The following is a 15,302-nucleotide window of genomic DNA, read 5'->3' as shown; positions in this document are numbered from 1 at the left end:
AAATAAAAAAATACATCATAAAAATCATGACAGAATCCCTTTAACCTCATCCTTTGCTTTCTTTAAAGAAGGGTGGCGAGGTCTGGGGCATTTCTACGTGATCGTAATAAATTCTACATTATCTTATTTGTACCAGCTTTCGTCTTTAAACAAATACATAAAAAAAAAAGCATGGAAACGTTTTTGTGCCTTTAAATTATGTGTGCTATATTATTATAATTAATAATGAATGTATAAAGCACCAACATATTCTTTATCAAAGCACCAACATTTTCTTTATCCACGTACAATATTTTAAAAACATAATTAAATGAATAATGCTGCTACTGGTGACACAAAATCATACCCATTAAGGTTCCCACTTTCTCTTGTTTAGTAGACCAGCCCCACTGGTTTTTAACTCTTAAGTGGTTGTTGGAATTATTTAGTTCATACCCCTCCGTATAGTTGGAATCCCCCCCACACACACAAGCTGTTTGGGAATAAATGCTCTAGAATCTAGATGATCTACTTAAGTTAGGGTAGCAAGAACATTGCAAAAATTACTGGACAGCATGTAAAAAATGGAGATTCCAACATAGAAAATGTGAGCAAAATTCTATATGGTACAGTATGCCAATTGACAGAGTAACTTTTATGCATACTGTTTTGGACATTGTAATACGTGACAATAAATAACCCCAATAAATTCACTAATTTCAAAAGTGATTTATTATTTGTCCTATTTTTTTGGAGGCCAATGGTGATGGTGTAGAGTTTTTGGCAGATGATGGACTGAACTATAAGTATTTGGCAGACTGAAAAAAACTAAAATTAACCTGATTTTTTTATCTACTAAGGCAATATAAAAATATCTGATGTGGAACAAAGAGAGGCATCAGATGTTATGTGAAACAGTGACGTAGCTCTCTCTGAGCAAAAAAACCCCAGAGCACTGTTTCATTGGTTTGTTCTGGTGGAATCGGAAGAACCAAAACTATTTCCCTGATATCTTCTTAGTTGTTTCATTGGGAACATACAGCCCAATTAACCTGGCAGGCTAATTATGGGTCTAAATCAGAAGCTACTGATCATTATGAACTAGCTCCATACAGGCCCTTATAACACTGTGTGCATGTCTCATGCCTTCCCTTTCTTTTTAGACTATATATGGACGCAACAATAGAATCGACCTAAGCTCAAAAGAAACACTAAACACAATGTTCTATATTCATTTTGCAAAAAAAATAAATAGCACAGAAACATACCACCTTTACTGCGGCTGATTATAAAATAAGATAACATACACTAGGAACCAAATAAACCAAACTAAACCTCTATATAAAGATTAAGTATGCAACAGCAGGCTGAGAACCCAAAGTGAAAGCATTATAAAGCAGCTCAGTCATTCTGGAGCACAGGAAACCCCTTGACTTAAAGTAAAGTTTATGAAATACAATTTAGGACTGTACATTCGCCACTTCCTCACCTGTGGTAGAACACATCTCAGCCCAGAACAGCCTGAAATTGTAACAGGAATTACAAGGTCATACACTTATAGTAGGCTTCAGGGGAGCATCAGGAGCATTTAAACCCTGCAACATGTGAAAATCCAAAAGCTGGACATGCCTTACTTAAATGTCATATCTGGGCTAAATTCTTGGGCATGCCTGACTTAAAGTGAGATACCTGGGGTAAAATCTATTTTTGATAGTAGATCAAATAGAAAGGAATAAATGTGATTAAAGCGCTATGTTTCCATAGAAGTGGGTATACAGTGACTCCCCTGCTCTTGCTAAATTCATATTCCCATTATTGTATCTAGCACAAGCTGATGAAGACAGAAGTTGAAGTTCAGCAAGTGCCTCCTCAAGCTCAGAGAACTTGCATGTGTCTGCTTTGCCCCCACTAGGCTTGTATTGTTTAGGGCAGAGCCTCTACTAAAGTAACTGTGTCTGAAAATGGTTTCATCCATGTATGATGTTTATTAGAATCTAACAAACATGTTTTTATGGGGCAAGACCCTTACTTATAAAGTTAGCTCCTGTAACATCTGGGCAGAGGCCAGGAATATTGCACACAAGGAATAAAGAAAACTTGTTTATCTGTTTTATACAAATTGTATATATTCCCCAAGGAGGTCTCATAACTCAAGTACATATGTATAGAATGTTATCAATAACTTCCCTCTCCATATGCACAGGCATACAAAAGGGAGGTTCCAAGTTCCAAGAAGGTGAACACTATTGGAACACTACAAGATCATGGGGAGTTTTGGTTTAGCAGGACGTTATGACTGTGGCACAGGAACTGTACAGCTCATGCTTTGCCTTAGCAGTCCAATCGGAAATCACGGGTTAATGTGAATAACCTCATTTGCATTTAAAAGGGAGGAAAGAAAACATGAAAATTCGAAATGTACAGTTTAAACATGCTTTAATTCTACACTTTACAATTACATTCCGACTGGAAAATGATCAAATTAAATGGAGCTCTGTGTGCCGTGTCACATTCCACTGCCCACTTGAAAGAGCAAAAATTATATGTCATAAATGAATGGATTTCCTGATTATACAGTGTAAGAAAATGGAAAACAGATGGATGTAGAGAAAAGGGTGCACTTTACTCTTAGTTGAAATCTGAATGAAATTCTTAGTTATATGAGAATCTGAGCCTATAAACGAACCGAAAATAGGACAAAAAAGAGGAAATCAGAGTGAGAGCGAGAGGAGAAACGTGGAGTCATTGGACGGGCAACCTCGGTGTGTTCATGTTATCTCACTGCTGTCAGAATGAGAGAGAGGAGAACAAAACCCAGACCCCCACCCTATCATGATCAAGCTGTTCCAAGGAGAGTGCAGCTGTATGAGGGGTCATGGACTTGGCAACTGAAGCAAGGCCGAAAATCTCAGGCCTAAGTCCAATTTACCAAAAGAAAAGTATTTTGGCAGGCCATCCAAAGTTATTTTACAGTTTTTAATTCCCATTTCTTTGTTTTTGTGACAATTATTTTGGTTGATGCCAGCTATGTGAATAATCAACAACATCTAAACACAAAACCCTGCCTCCAAAAAACTCAGTAAATACTTATGTGCAACTACATCTCAGAACTAAGACAAGAGAGCCTGGAGACATTGTCATAAGATTCCAAGGGGCAGATTCACTAAAGGGCGAATTGTTGCCAACAACCGCTTCGCACACATTTGCTACCACTTCGCTAATTCACTAAATGTGCCTTGGGCGCTGAACGCTAGTGACTTTTCGCTAGCGTTACTTCGGCAGTGCGAGCATTTCATAGCGAAGATGCGATAATATTCTTTTTTGCCTAGTGAAAATTCCCTAGTGATCTTGCGCTTAGGTCAATTTGCATACAGAGGGTAATTTAAAGTTGTATGGATGTCTTTATTATAAATGTTGGTGCAAATGTTACCACTTTTTTTTTTTACAAATGTCCAGGGAACCTTAATAAAGACAAGAGAGTTAATATAATACCCTAAACATGAGACCACTGTAAAATGAATGTTCCATATGTTATGAAATGTCTAGAGAAAACTCGGTAACCCAAAAAAAAAAAAGTTTAAGTCAGGACTTTTGCAGGCAATTCCGCTTCAAAAAAGGAAAAGTCGCCAGCGTTTTTGGAACTTTAATGCATTTTCGGCTCACAGGATATGATGTAAGTGGCAGAAGATTGAGTAAGATCTTGCTTCTTTTTAGCAGGTCCACTTGACTTATACTCTAGCATGTGCTCTATTTCAGCAGTATGTAGGCTTTTCAAAAGCATTAGGTCAGCGTCGAAAAAGTACTATTGTAGAGTGTAGGCCCTATCTGACCCCCCACTTACAGCAGGGACTATACCCATCAGTGATAGGTAAGCTGGGCATCTTCATATGCTGCAGAACTACAACTCCCACTACCAAAGAGCCTTATATTATCAGTTGGGAATTTAGAGAGTTGTCAGCATGCGTAACACATGGGTAATAATCTAGTTTATAGTCCTTATTAACATGGCACAGGAAAAATAGGCCATGCAGAAATATTTCAGCTTCTGTGTGCACCCCATTATTTTTTAGTGCATTGTCCTATTATTATATAGTCTTCATGTACAGTGCTGCATAAACAAATAACATTATATAAATGAAAATATACTTAATACATACATACACAGTGCTGATGTGCATGCACTATCCCTTTAAGGAAAACATATGGAGAGCCCAGAAGTATGGTAGATGTATTGTTTATGCAGATAAATAAAGAGTACATTCTTGTTTCAGTGCCATACATTTCCCAGAAGAAACAATCTTGCTGGTTACATCTGGCAACTCACTATAGTGTGTTTGTGGTTAATATTTTGCAGCTGGTTGTTTTAATTATACCTAAAACACACAAAACACTGCTGTTGCTGTCAGTACAATGAGAATATGGATAGCAGGCCACATTTCTTCTCTAGTCCGGCTGCAGTGCTTTCGCCATGAAATATTTAATCACCCAGACTCTGCTCATTAGGTCATTCCAGATTAATAATTCCCTGCTATTAATCTTCCCATAATGACTTTGAAATATTTAGTCTGTGGGGCACATAAAGAAGCAGATCTGACTGCCATTGCAATATTGTCTGGTAAGAGCAGAGGTTTCATTATTTTATATAAAGTATTTAAAAGGAGAGTAATAACCAAGAAAAGCGTGAATGTAAAGAATTTACATGAAATAGAATGATTAGCAGTTGCACTCAAACTATGCTGGCTGGACCCTGAAAAGGGTGGTGTTTGAAGGGCCAAGCCTGAAGCCCTAGTTGCAAAGAAAGATATCTCGAATATACTGCCATTAAAAAATTTGTACCGTTTTTAAAAAAAAGTTGAATGTATGCAGTCCTATTCCCCTTCGCTTTACTCCCTCTGTCTGCTGCAGACACATTTCTCTAGACGGTCGCCGGCTGCTGAACAGGGAAGCAACCTCACTTTTGAATGGTCAGAAAGCATATTTCAGGGTTATTTTAAGTTTTATTTGTCTAACCTGGCCAACCTTGGGGAACTATGGGCACATGCCGTACCTGTCTGAAATATCTAAGCATTGTTGGACTGGGTCTGTTGGGAACAACCAAAGAACCAGACAACGAGAGCCTAGTTTCACCACAGGAGTCATATTAACATATGATCAAAATAAGACGTCTGATGAGAATTCCCATTGGCTTGGGCCCATTACTGCTTCAGAAAATCCACTGGCACGCTAGAAGTCAAGACACTATTACTTAATGTTAACAGAGACACTGTTTTGGCCCAGCAAGGCAGATTGTTGCACTAGCAAGGGTCTGCTTGGGATTCAATTAAATAGAAATGTCACTAAGACTAAATACCCCTCCTCCACCACAGATGGCAAAATGAAAGCTGTAATTTCGCTCATTGTGCATCACTAGCCTATAGAAAATGAACATCTATACCCACTGAATCCTTTCAACCTCATGTCTCCTTCAATGATATATATAATATGAATGCAATTCTTTCAATCGAAATAAATAAAGCACATTTAAAACATTTGGAATAGAGCGAGAACCCTGAACTCTCCTACTTTTTCATACATGATTATATCATTAGATTGAACCTATTACATACTGATAATACAGAGCTCCCTGTTTGGAGAGAGTCTGAACAAAGACAACATTTGATGTCACTCAGATTGCACTAAAAGCCATGCCAAGCTCCTAAATAGTTTTATTGTTAAAATATATTATTGGGCAGACAGTTGAACTCTGAACTGAACTCATCCTTTCATCCAGCTTTCTACCAGATCTCCCCCCATTCTCTGCAAAACAAGTATGTGCAATGGAATAGCAGACAATGAACAAAGGCAAGGCTATCCCTGAAAAGCACAGTGGCAGGACTTTCATGCACAAGAACTGAAATGTCTAGAGGTTTTGCATTTATCTTTTTGGTAGGGACACAGACACAATATTGGGGCAGGCGGGACATGAAGTCATGAGGGTTTCCAGTAACAAAAATAAGACTCCCTAGTTCCATATTTGCTATGTGACCTACTGACCATCTGTAACCTTATTGCATGTTTTAAGTAGCAATGGCTTTCTTTCTACTGAATGCAAATTCCTTATAACAAACGGGCATTTTGTTCACTGCTTCCACTAGCGTAAGTCTATTGACTACTGGTGGACTCCTCAAGAAAAATTAAAAACATCAGGTTGCTGGAGTCATCTATTATCTCTTTGGTGAAACCCTAAATGCACCTGGAGGAAGTTCCCAAATAAATATTTTCCCCCAAAAAATCATTTCTATTATATTTGAGAGTATCTAGCCTATAGTCCTTGAGGTGTTGAGCCAAGACCTGAAGACGGCTCTCTGTAGAGTTTCCTTGTGTCACACTTAACTGTGTAGTAACATTTCTATCCTTCAAGTTGGACCCCCTAACATTAATGCCTTGCTGGGCCACTATATTATGAACCCTAGTCTGAGAAGATCTTCTAAAATTCTCTCTCTCTTTAAAAAAATATAAGGGTTATGCCTGTGTTCAAGAAACAGACTTTGTATGCACAGAAAATAGCTTTTGTTATGAATAGACTATCTCCCTTAGTTTCTAAGATTGTCTTGCATTCATAGCACAATAAAGCTCTTCTCTTCTTACTAAGGTTAATACACTTGTTTCTGATTAAAGAAGGAGAAAACTTCACTGGTTAAAGCCTCAAATAACTGATGAATCTGATTAAAGGCCATCAAGACACGACTAAGGTACATAAATAAAGCAGCAACTCAGGCATTGGTGGATTGTGATCAAGTTGCTAAGGAGAAGGAAGGCAAGATCGCAACCAGAAAAAAAATAATCATCAGAATTTGGAATATGATCACAAACATATTTAATATGGATTTTTGAAAAAAAATATTTTTATGGAAGAATTTTAGTTGCCGGATGTTCCTTTTTGTAGTTTGATCTGCCCTTTGGCTCTGGGGGTTGTACCCTGTTAACTTTAGCCTTTTTGGCTGGCTAACTTTATCCCCTGCATTGAACAAATGTAGTTTGATAATGAGTGTGGCAGCTATCAAAATGTTGCTACTCTATAGTCTATATCAGCTCCATTCCACATGAATGGGATGCTCCATTAGTGCTGGTGTTAGGAGATTCCTATTCACTTGAATGGTAAGGAACCCAGGCAGGTAGTGGCATTTTGAGCACCACCAGCAAAAGTATTAGTTATCAAAAACTTTACTCTAGTCCTCCTTGTTACCTACACATGTGATATTCCAACTTCCCTTCTCCCACATCTGCTAGGCTGGGGTGCAGGCAAAGCCCGGTAGACTGAAGATACTTTGGTGCTCCAGTCTATTAATACCCTGTCTACCAAAACCCTGTACTATATCTCCAGCAGGGCTAAGGGGAAGTAAGAGTTCAGTCTTAGAAAGGATTTCAAAATGATACTGGCATATTCCTTTTAAAGTCTGGAAAGTCTCTATCTATCTGGAAAGCAACAAAGATTAAATGTATTATTTATTTAACCTCTAAGCTCGTTGCTGAACACTGTAGTGTTTTACCTGCACTGGTGCCTGCACCGGTTGTGAGGTCCCCACCCATGAGACCACCTACAAATTAAAAATAAAAAAACACAAGAGTAAGCAGACTTGAAACCAACCACAGATCCCACATCTTAGATGACTTCCATAGAGCTGTTTGGTACAGTTTCACCATTAATTTACTTGTGTCTAGCTTTGGATAATATAGAGGCTAAATATAACCTCAAGCGTTCTCGGCAAGTTGTATGTAAAATATACATTTTAGTGCCCAGGAAAAAGCAGTCACTGTGATCTGTAAATAGGGCAATGTTTTACTGGTTTTAGTCTGCTCATGTACAACATAGTCTGCTAATGTAAAACTGGGTAAAAATGTCTTGAATTTTTAACAAGGAACATATGGAGGTTTGAAACTGAAAAGTGGGCAGAATGCTGGACTTCTGGATTGACTCGTGCAAATCATACCTGCGTTACCTGCACTTGGTGGTCGATGTGTCACGCCAGGAGACATGCTGTTTCTATGCAGGGATGGGTGGGAGAGTGGCAAAAGGTTGTGGTTACCCAGTGAACCAGCTGGATTACTGTATATCAAACTGTTTGGATTGGACACTGGGATAGAAACGGGCATCTCAAAATTTGGAGGAGGAACGGCCTAAGCAAAATAAAGAGAAAAAATTGTTTATTGTACCACCGTTATGGAGTATTTGAACAAGCAATACTGTCACATTATTTTAAAACATTTTTATACCTAATATTGCAGCGGATAAATTTAGGCTAGCACTAACTATATGTCAAATCAGCATTGGCATTTTATTCATTCTGTATGTATGGAGCTCACGTTATTAAGATGGTTTAATCAAGGAAGCAACAATTATAATAAAAAGCAGCATATACAGGTATGGGACCTGTTATCCAGAATGCTCGGGACCTGGGGTTTTCCGGATAACGGATCTTTCCATAATTTGGGTCTTCATGCGTTAAGTCTACTAGAAATTCATTTAAACATGAAATAAACCCAATAGGCTGGTTTTGCTTCCAGTAAGGATTAATTATATCTTAGTTGGGATCAAGTACAAGCTACTGTTTTATTATTACAGAGAAAATGGAAATCATTTTTAAAAATTTGGATTATTTGGATAAAATGGAGCCATTCCGTAATTCGGAGCTTTCTGGATATCGGGTTTCCGGATAAGGGATCCTATACCTGTACTGTACACGTAAATAGAGCTGAACCAGCATGCAACATAGCATTTGCCCCCAACTTACACACCCCTAAAGATGTCTCTGTCAGTAAATATTCCATTCTCTCCACAACCATGTCTTGCAGCTGTTCTCTGATCGCCTGTGTCTCACCTCGACTTCAACAGAATGAATGTCATTTAAATATAATGGGGAAAAAAAGTACCTGCTGATAAGAGGATACCCTTTATCTCTAACAACTAAAATATATTTCTAAATCTTTGGACTCTTTAAACCACTTAAGCAAAGCAAAAAATAAATCGGAACAACTGCCTACGCCTAACGGTCCAATCTAATTACATAGAATATTACCTTTGCTTCTCAGGAAACAAAAAAAAAACAAAACAAATAATAATAGACATCATTTAACCAAATGCAGAGGTTTTTTTTTTTTTAATCAATATTCCATTTTCAGAGAGTTCCAGCACATGTTAAGAAATGTGAAACGAATGTGTCAATTAATTGGTCATTTGCTTTAAGACGTGTGTCCTAAATATGATAGGGAATGGATAAAAAATGTTCAATAAGGTTGGTAGTTGTAAGGCTCGTATTGTGAATACAAGTAGATTATTGTATCTATCAGCAGTCATTTAAGATACTCAAGGATCACAAATATCCTATAAAATATTTCCTTATATTTTATGGGTCTTGGTGATGCCATAAGTTCTAATCGGTGCTTAGTGATGTAATTGATGTCACATGACTCACTCAAATGTGTGCGTTATAAAAAAAATATACAGTGGACCCTCTATTGTACAATACAAATATTCTTATTATTTTACAACAGGGGTTATATTGTGAACAATGTAGTAGCAGGCAGTAGGAATATATCCTTTGTAAGAAAATGAGGCAAATCATCACATATTTGCTGGGTGGGCTGATGGCTCCACAAATGTGATTTAATGGACTAGGATGTCCCCACACACTCTTGTCTAGTAATTAAAGAGCTTGTTTAACCCTGATTCTCAGCAAAGCACACTAATGATCGTACTCAAAAGTACAAATGCAGGCCTAATTATTAGCAGATGCTTTTGCCCCATAAAATACATGTCCTTAGGCTCTTTCTGCGGAAATCTGAGCGTCCCTTTTCATGAAGTGCCATTCCCAACTTTTCTGTTGGCAGAGATAGTGTTTTCTTATGGATGAAGAAGTCAGGTTCTTCTTTGTACTAGTGGTTACAGATATAACCCATGTTTCATATCCACAACCCAGCCTTTCAATGGTTCTTTTTTTCTTCAGGAGCAAAGGCTTGCCGTTGTGCATTTTAACTGCTGGCTGTGTGTTCTTACCACCCCTAGTTTGTGGTCAGGTGGGCAAGACAAACCTAAAATGGATATAGTGTGCCATGTGTTTAGAGCGTCTGTGAGGCTGTCATTTTGACGGTGCCATCCTTCCTGTGTAAAATGGCAGTGTCCAGCTTTCAGACCAGGACACCCTATACTTTAAAACCACAATAACCACATTCTGAATTGCCCTTTGTGGGTGCTCAAGGTCAGTAATTGACTCTGGACACCATTTGTTTTAGTTAAAGGTTTTGCACAGCAGAGGTTTTTGAGTTTATCCCCTTTTTTAGATCTTAAACAGTAGCAGTCACTTATTTTTCTGTTCTTGTTTAGGGAGGGCACAACACATTACAGTAAGACGCTGAATATATTCTATATCAACTATAAGAATGTCCAGGAATGTTAAATTAATTTTCTTCAGTAGAACTCTCAGAATCCTTCAGCTGTCAGTGAATGCTGGGAGTTGTACTTTCACAAGAACTAAAGGTTGGACACAAAGTCTACAGCAAATAATGTGTTTTATATACTTGAAGTGAGCTAACCAAAGAATATTTTAACATATATGATGTAATGAGAGTGAGGGATTCACACCAGGTTTGGGGGATTTCACATATCTCAGTAAAATTCCTTGTCCCCTCCCGTTAGTAATCCTCACCTTCTGTCCATCTCAATGGCAACAGCTGTTATTGCTGTAATCAACATGGCTTTTAAGAGGCATTCATGTCCCACTTCTCAAATTGCAGCACTGCTGTATAAGCAGCTAAAATGGCTTGGGTGAAAACATACTGTAACTATCACGTCACCCAAGAATTTGGGAGAATCATGAGTGCAAGCGGCAGTGCACAGAGCCCTAGAGCTGTGTGCCATTATGGTATGCACATGGCAATTAAGGAAATCAGACTGGATCATTTCTAAAAATAACGCCTCTTCTTTCAAGAACAACAATTGTTTGGGTCATTTCAATTCCGTCTCTTTTTGTCACCTCATTTAATTTGCTTTATCATCAGCTTTTAATGTATAAGTAACTTTTATTATGCAGTCAATTGTATCAATAAGGGATATATCTTATCTCCAATGGTTTTGTGTACATTTTTCCTAGGTTGGCAAAGTCGGGGGGTGGCAAATGTCAAAACAGTAGAAAAACACCCCTTTTCTGTAAAGTTCATGGGGATATGTAAGCAGGTCTGCATGTGCTAAATATTTGTGAAATATCCATAATTTCCATATTCTGTCCCTTATTTTTAGCTTTTCCCAGGTTTTTCATATTTGTTAAATTAACCACACAGATATTCTGAGAACCAGAAACTCCAGTGCACACTCTCACTCTCGTGAGTATAAAGGTTGTGCGGGCATATTCCATTAATGGCTTCAAGTGGGGCTTCTATGCCTTCTTGCACTTGGATAATATTTAGGACTAAAGTAATCTCAAGGTCTATGGTTAGTTTTATATGTACAAGTGTGTGTGTATAGATTATAGATAGACATAGATAGAGATATATATTCATATGCACTAGGAATCATTTGTTGAGGTTGAACTTGACAGACTGTTGTTCAACCCAAATAAACTATGTAACTATATGGTACGTTACAATCTTTAGGCCTCCTTTCGAAGCAAACCATGTGATGTACTGGTCCATTGACAAAGGGTCTTGGAAATATATTTCCAAGTGCTGCCAGCATTGTAATCAGCACTCCCAAGATCTCCAACCCACCCCTGAGTGTGTTAAGATGGGCACATCAATGGAAACGTAGACGCATAGTTATCAGAGTGTAAACAGAGTTCCCTGCACTTGGCCAGAAGGAAGCACAACAGCTTTATACCTGACTCAAACATATCTGTGGCTTGTTGACTTTAGAGTCAAGTAAAACTTAGAAATACTATGTGTTGTCCTTACAATGAACAGTTGTATGTGATACCTACGTGTATATCTAATTAAGTTTAGGATTAAAATGTGAACTGGAGAAACAACTCAAAATATACTTGTTAAATAACTTTACATTAAACATTTTTAATTAGAGTCTAGACAGAAGTCTCGTGGCTCAGGCTTAGAGAGCTATATAAATAGCCACGTGGCACGACATGTTTCAACATTTCAGACAAAAAGAAAGCTAGGACACAAGGACATGATCACAGGTGCTGAAAGGCTCAGAGGTAAAATTACAAAATGCTACTTACTAGAAAGGCAGTGGAAAGAAATATAGTCTCTAAGAATACTTATGAGTCTTGAGGCCAAGTTCAAAATAATCAGGATTCTTATTGAGCATTCTGGATATGGTGGCTTGAATGTCATAATCTGCCCTCAACTGCCCTGATCAATGTAAATACTAATTCTAAGACGGGCAGTATGGCTGAAACCAAACAATCATCTTTTTGGACAGAATTATTTCCTTCATGTGACATTTGGCACCACCTATTTTGTAATTAATGACCCCCATATTTTATAGTTGCAAACATACATTCTCACTGGCAATGTGTGGTATAAACAAGCACCTTTTCAAATAGAGCAAAGGCCTTGATAAATAACACTTTATCCAATTTATTAACTAAGTGGCTTTATTAAATTGATGATTACCGTGGCCATTTCATTGTTCGTTGAGGAACAATCTTGGCTACAGTTCTCCCACTTGGGGGGTGGCATAGAAATAGCCAAAATGAGCCCCTCTGGCAGTTTCACATGATTGAGTCAATAGTAGCTAATCACGAGCCTGACAGCATAGTTTATAAGCCAGTAGGGTGGAAGCCAAGCTAATCTTGCTAAATCAACATGGCTCATTTGCTACAAAGCTTGAGCGTTTCCAGGTGTGATGATTCCTATAGCCTTCTATGTACATGGTGGTGCGATATTAATGCAGTCTGTACAACTGAATAACATTTCCTATTTCGAAGGGTTTTATACACAATGCCAATACAGGCATGGGATTCGTTATCTTAAAACCAGTTATCCAGAAAGCTCCAAATTCAGGAAAGGCCATCTTCCATAATCAAATAATTTTTTTCTTTTTTAAAAGATTTCCTTTTTCTCTGAAATTATAAAACAGTACCTTGTACTTGATCCCAACTAAGATGTAATTAATCCTTATTGGAGACAGGACAATTCTATTGGGTTTAATTAATGTTTAAATGATTTTTATAGACAGCATATGGGGAAAGAATTATAGATATCAGGCCCCATACCTGGAGAAGTAAAATAGTGACTAATAGGAAAGAAAACACTGTCTGGAACTAGAACTGCTTTTAGCTTTACCCTTCACAGGGTAAATTATTTTAATAGGCTAGATCCCACACCGAATCCACTATTTTGGATTCGGCCGAACCCACAAAACCGAAAGATTTGGCGAATACCGAACCATATGCTTGATTTTGACAAAAAGTTGTGACAAGTTGTGACAAGTTTCCCTTCCTGCCCCTAATTTGCATTGTAAATTAGGATCCGGATTCGGTTTGGCCGGGCATTCGGCCGAATTCGAATCCTGCTGAACAGGCCAGGACTGGCAATCTGTGGGTTCTGGCAAATGCCAGAGGGGCTGCTATAAGGTGCCATAGAAAGTCAGTATGTGGTGGGTTAGTGGTGGCTGTTTAGGCCTCTTGGTGGGCTGATTGGGCCTCAGCAGGGGCGATCCTGTCCATTTTGCCGCCTGAGGCAGCTTTCATTTTGCCGCCCCCCATCCCTCTCCACAGCGCCGATTCTAATGAAGACGCCGCCTGAGGCGGCTCCTTAAATGCCGCCCCTCCCCTCGCAGAAACACTAGTGCGGAGAGCGCAACTGCGCTCTCTCCCACTAGTAAAGCCGAATTTCCGGTTTCAAAACCGGAAATTCGGCTCTTTAAAGTGACAGGAGCGGCTTTTTGCCGCCCCTGGAAACTTATCTGGCGCTGCCGCCTGAGGCGAGCGCCTCAGCTCGCCTCATTGGCGGAGCGCACCTGCCTCTCCACGGTACTCACCTTTCAGCGCCGGAGGGGGTCGTGGGCGGTCTAGTCACTAGTGCATAGAACGTAATTGCGCTCTCTGCACTAGAAGAGCCGAATTTCCAGGGTGAAAAACGGAGATTCGGCTCTTAGTTACCAGGAGCGGCATTTTTGTCGCCCCAGGCAACAAGGGGCGCACTGCGCCTGAGGAGAGTGTCTCAACTCGCCTCATTATGTACCTGAAATGCCAGGACCTATTTTGATTCTCAGTCCAGACCTGCTGCTGAAAAAGGCAGAATCCTGGCTAAATTCCGAACCGAATCCTGGATTCAGTGCATCTTTAGAAAAGACATTCAGTGGATCATGTCTATCCCAGGGGTCTCCAGATGGACAGCACTGCTCTAGAACCTTATGTTTCTCTGATGTTTAAGAAACTGGGGTACATATTGAACACGTTGAGCAGAAGGCTCTAAAGCCCACAAAGTAAAAGAAGCACATTTACATATGTATGTCATCCCAGCTGGATAAAACAATCAATCATACACTTATTTATATGCATATAAACACATATTCCATTCAAGATAGCATCAAAAACAGACAGAGAGAAAACAGCTCATGCAAAGTTATTTCTCTTAAATGACTGGCAAGGCATGTGAATTTCCTTGAGGCTGAATATTAAATGTAACTAAACGTTACAGCACAGCAATGAATGCAGGATATTTAGGAAAAAGCAAAGCTTGGGAATGCTTTAATCTCACCCCAAAACACACACACGTGATTTAATCCCTGTCATGGAATATCATGCAGTTTGGTTCTCTGCAATTTGCAATTAGTGCATAACCCATTAGTACAATTACATTTTCGGGGACCTTTACTGAATGCCAGATTACCCAAAATGCCTTGCAGTGATAGTTCCTTATGGACTGAAACTTTGCTCAGAAAGTAGTTGCTTCAGAAATATGTACGTATATCTTTTCAGAGGGGAAATAGTGTATCCTATTTATTTGAGTTTCTATTCATCGCTTAGGATATTGCATGGAGTATAGTGAATTGAATGCATTCTATCTGTATAAGCGAAGGCTGCAATAATGCTTGCCTTTTCAGTGAAAACAGCACATATTTTTGACTAATAGATGGTAATGTACCATTGGAGTTTGTGGGCACTGCAATGGGCACACAGGGCACTTTCTAGTAGGAGCATTTCAGCTGTTTATAAAGAGTAATGACTATAGTTAATGTGATGCAGGGGTAGGCCAAGCCAACTGGGTGCCCTAGGCAACCTGGTGCCACCCTTGGGGGGCAGGCGTCGGGGGGCTCGGTGATGAGAGGGGGGAGCAACAGCAGGAGAACCCGGACTAGGGGTAGTGTATGCAGTTTTAAATATGCTGAC

The 15,302-nt window shown here is 39.0% G+C and overlaps 1 protein-coding gene across 23 annotated transcripts in view; it reads right to left on the bottom strand.

Annotated features, from left to right (window-relative positions):
* Nucleotides 1-15,302, bottom strand: part of mef2c.L (MADS box transcription enhancer factor 2, polypeptide C (myocyte enhancer factor 2C) L homeolog) — a 187,360-nt gene that overhangs the window by 14,132 nt on the left and 157,926 nt on the right. For 14 of the 23 annotated variants that reach the window (XM_041580412.1, XM_041580400.1, XM_041580419.1 and 11 more), the window contains 2 exons: nt 7,950-8,136; nt 7,509-7,556 (listed from right to left, as the gene is read on the bottom strand). In XM_041580412.1, the coding sequence (XP_041436346.1) occupies nt 7,509-7,556; nt 7,950-8,136 (235 nt within the window). 23 annotated transcript variants of the gene reach the window in all.

The sequence above is a fragment of the Xenopus laevis genome, chromosome 1L (genome assembly GCF_017654675.1).
Source record: "Xenopus laevis strain J_2021 chromosome 1L, Xenopus_laevis_v10.1, whole genome shotgun sequence".
NCBI lineage: Eukaryota > Metazoa > Chordata > Amphibia > Anura > Pipidae > Xenopus > Xenopus laevis.
Note: the sequence above shows the minus strand (reverse complement) of the source record. Positions and strands in the feature narration are given on the sequence as shown.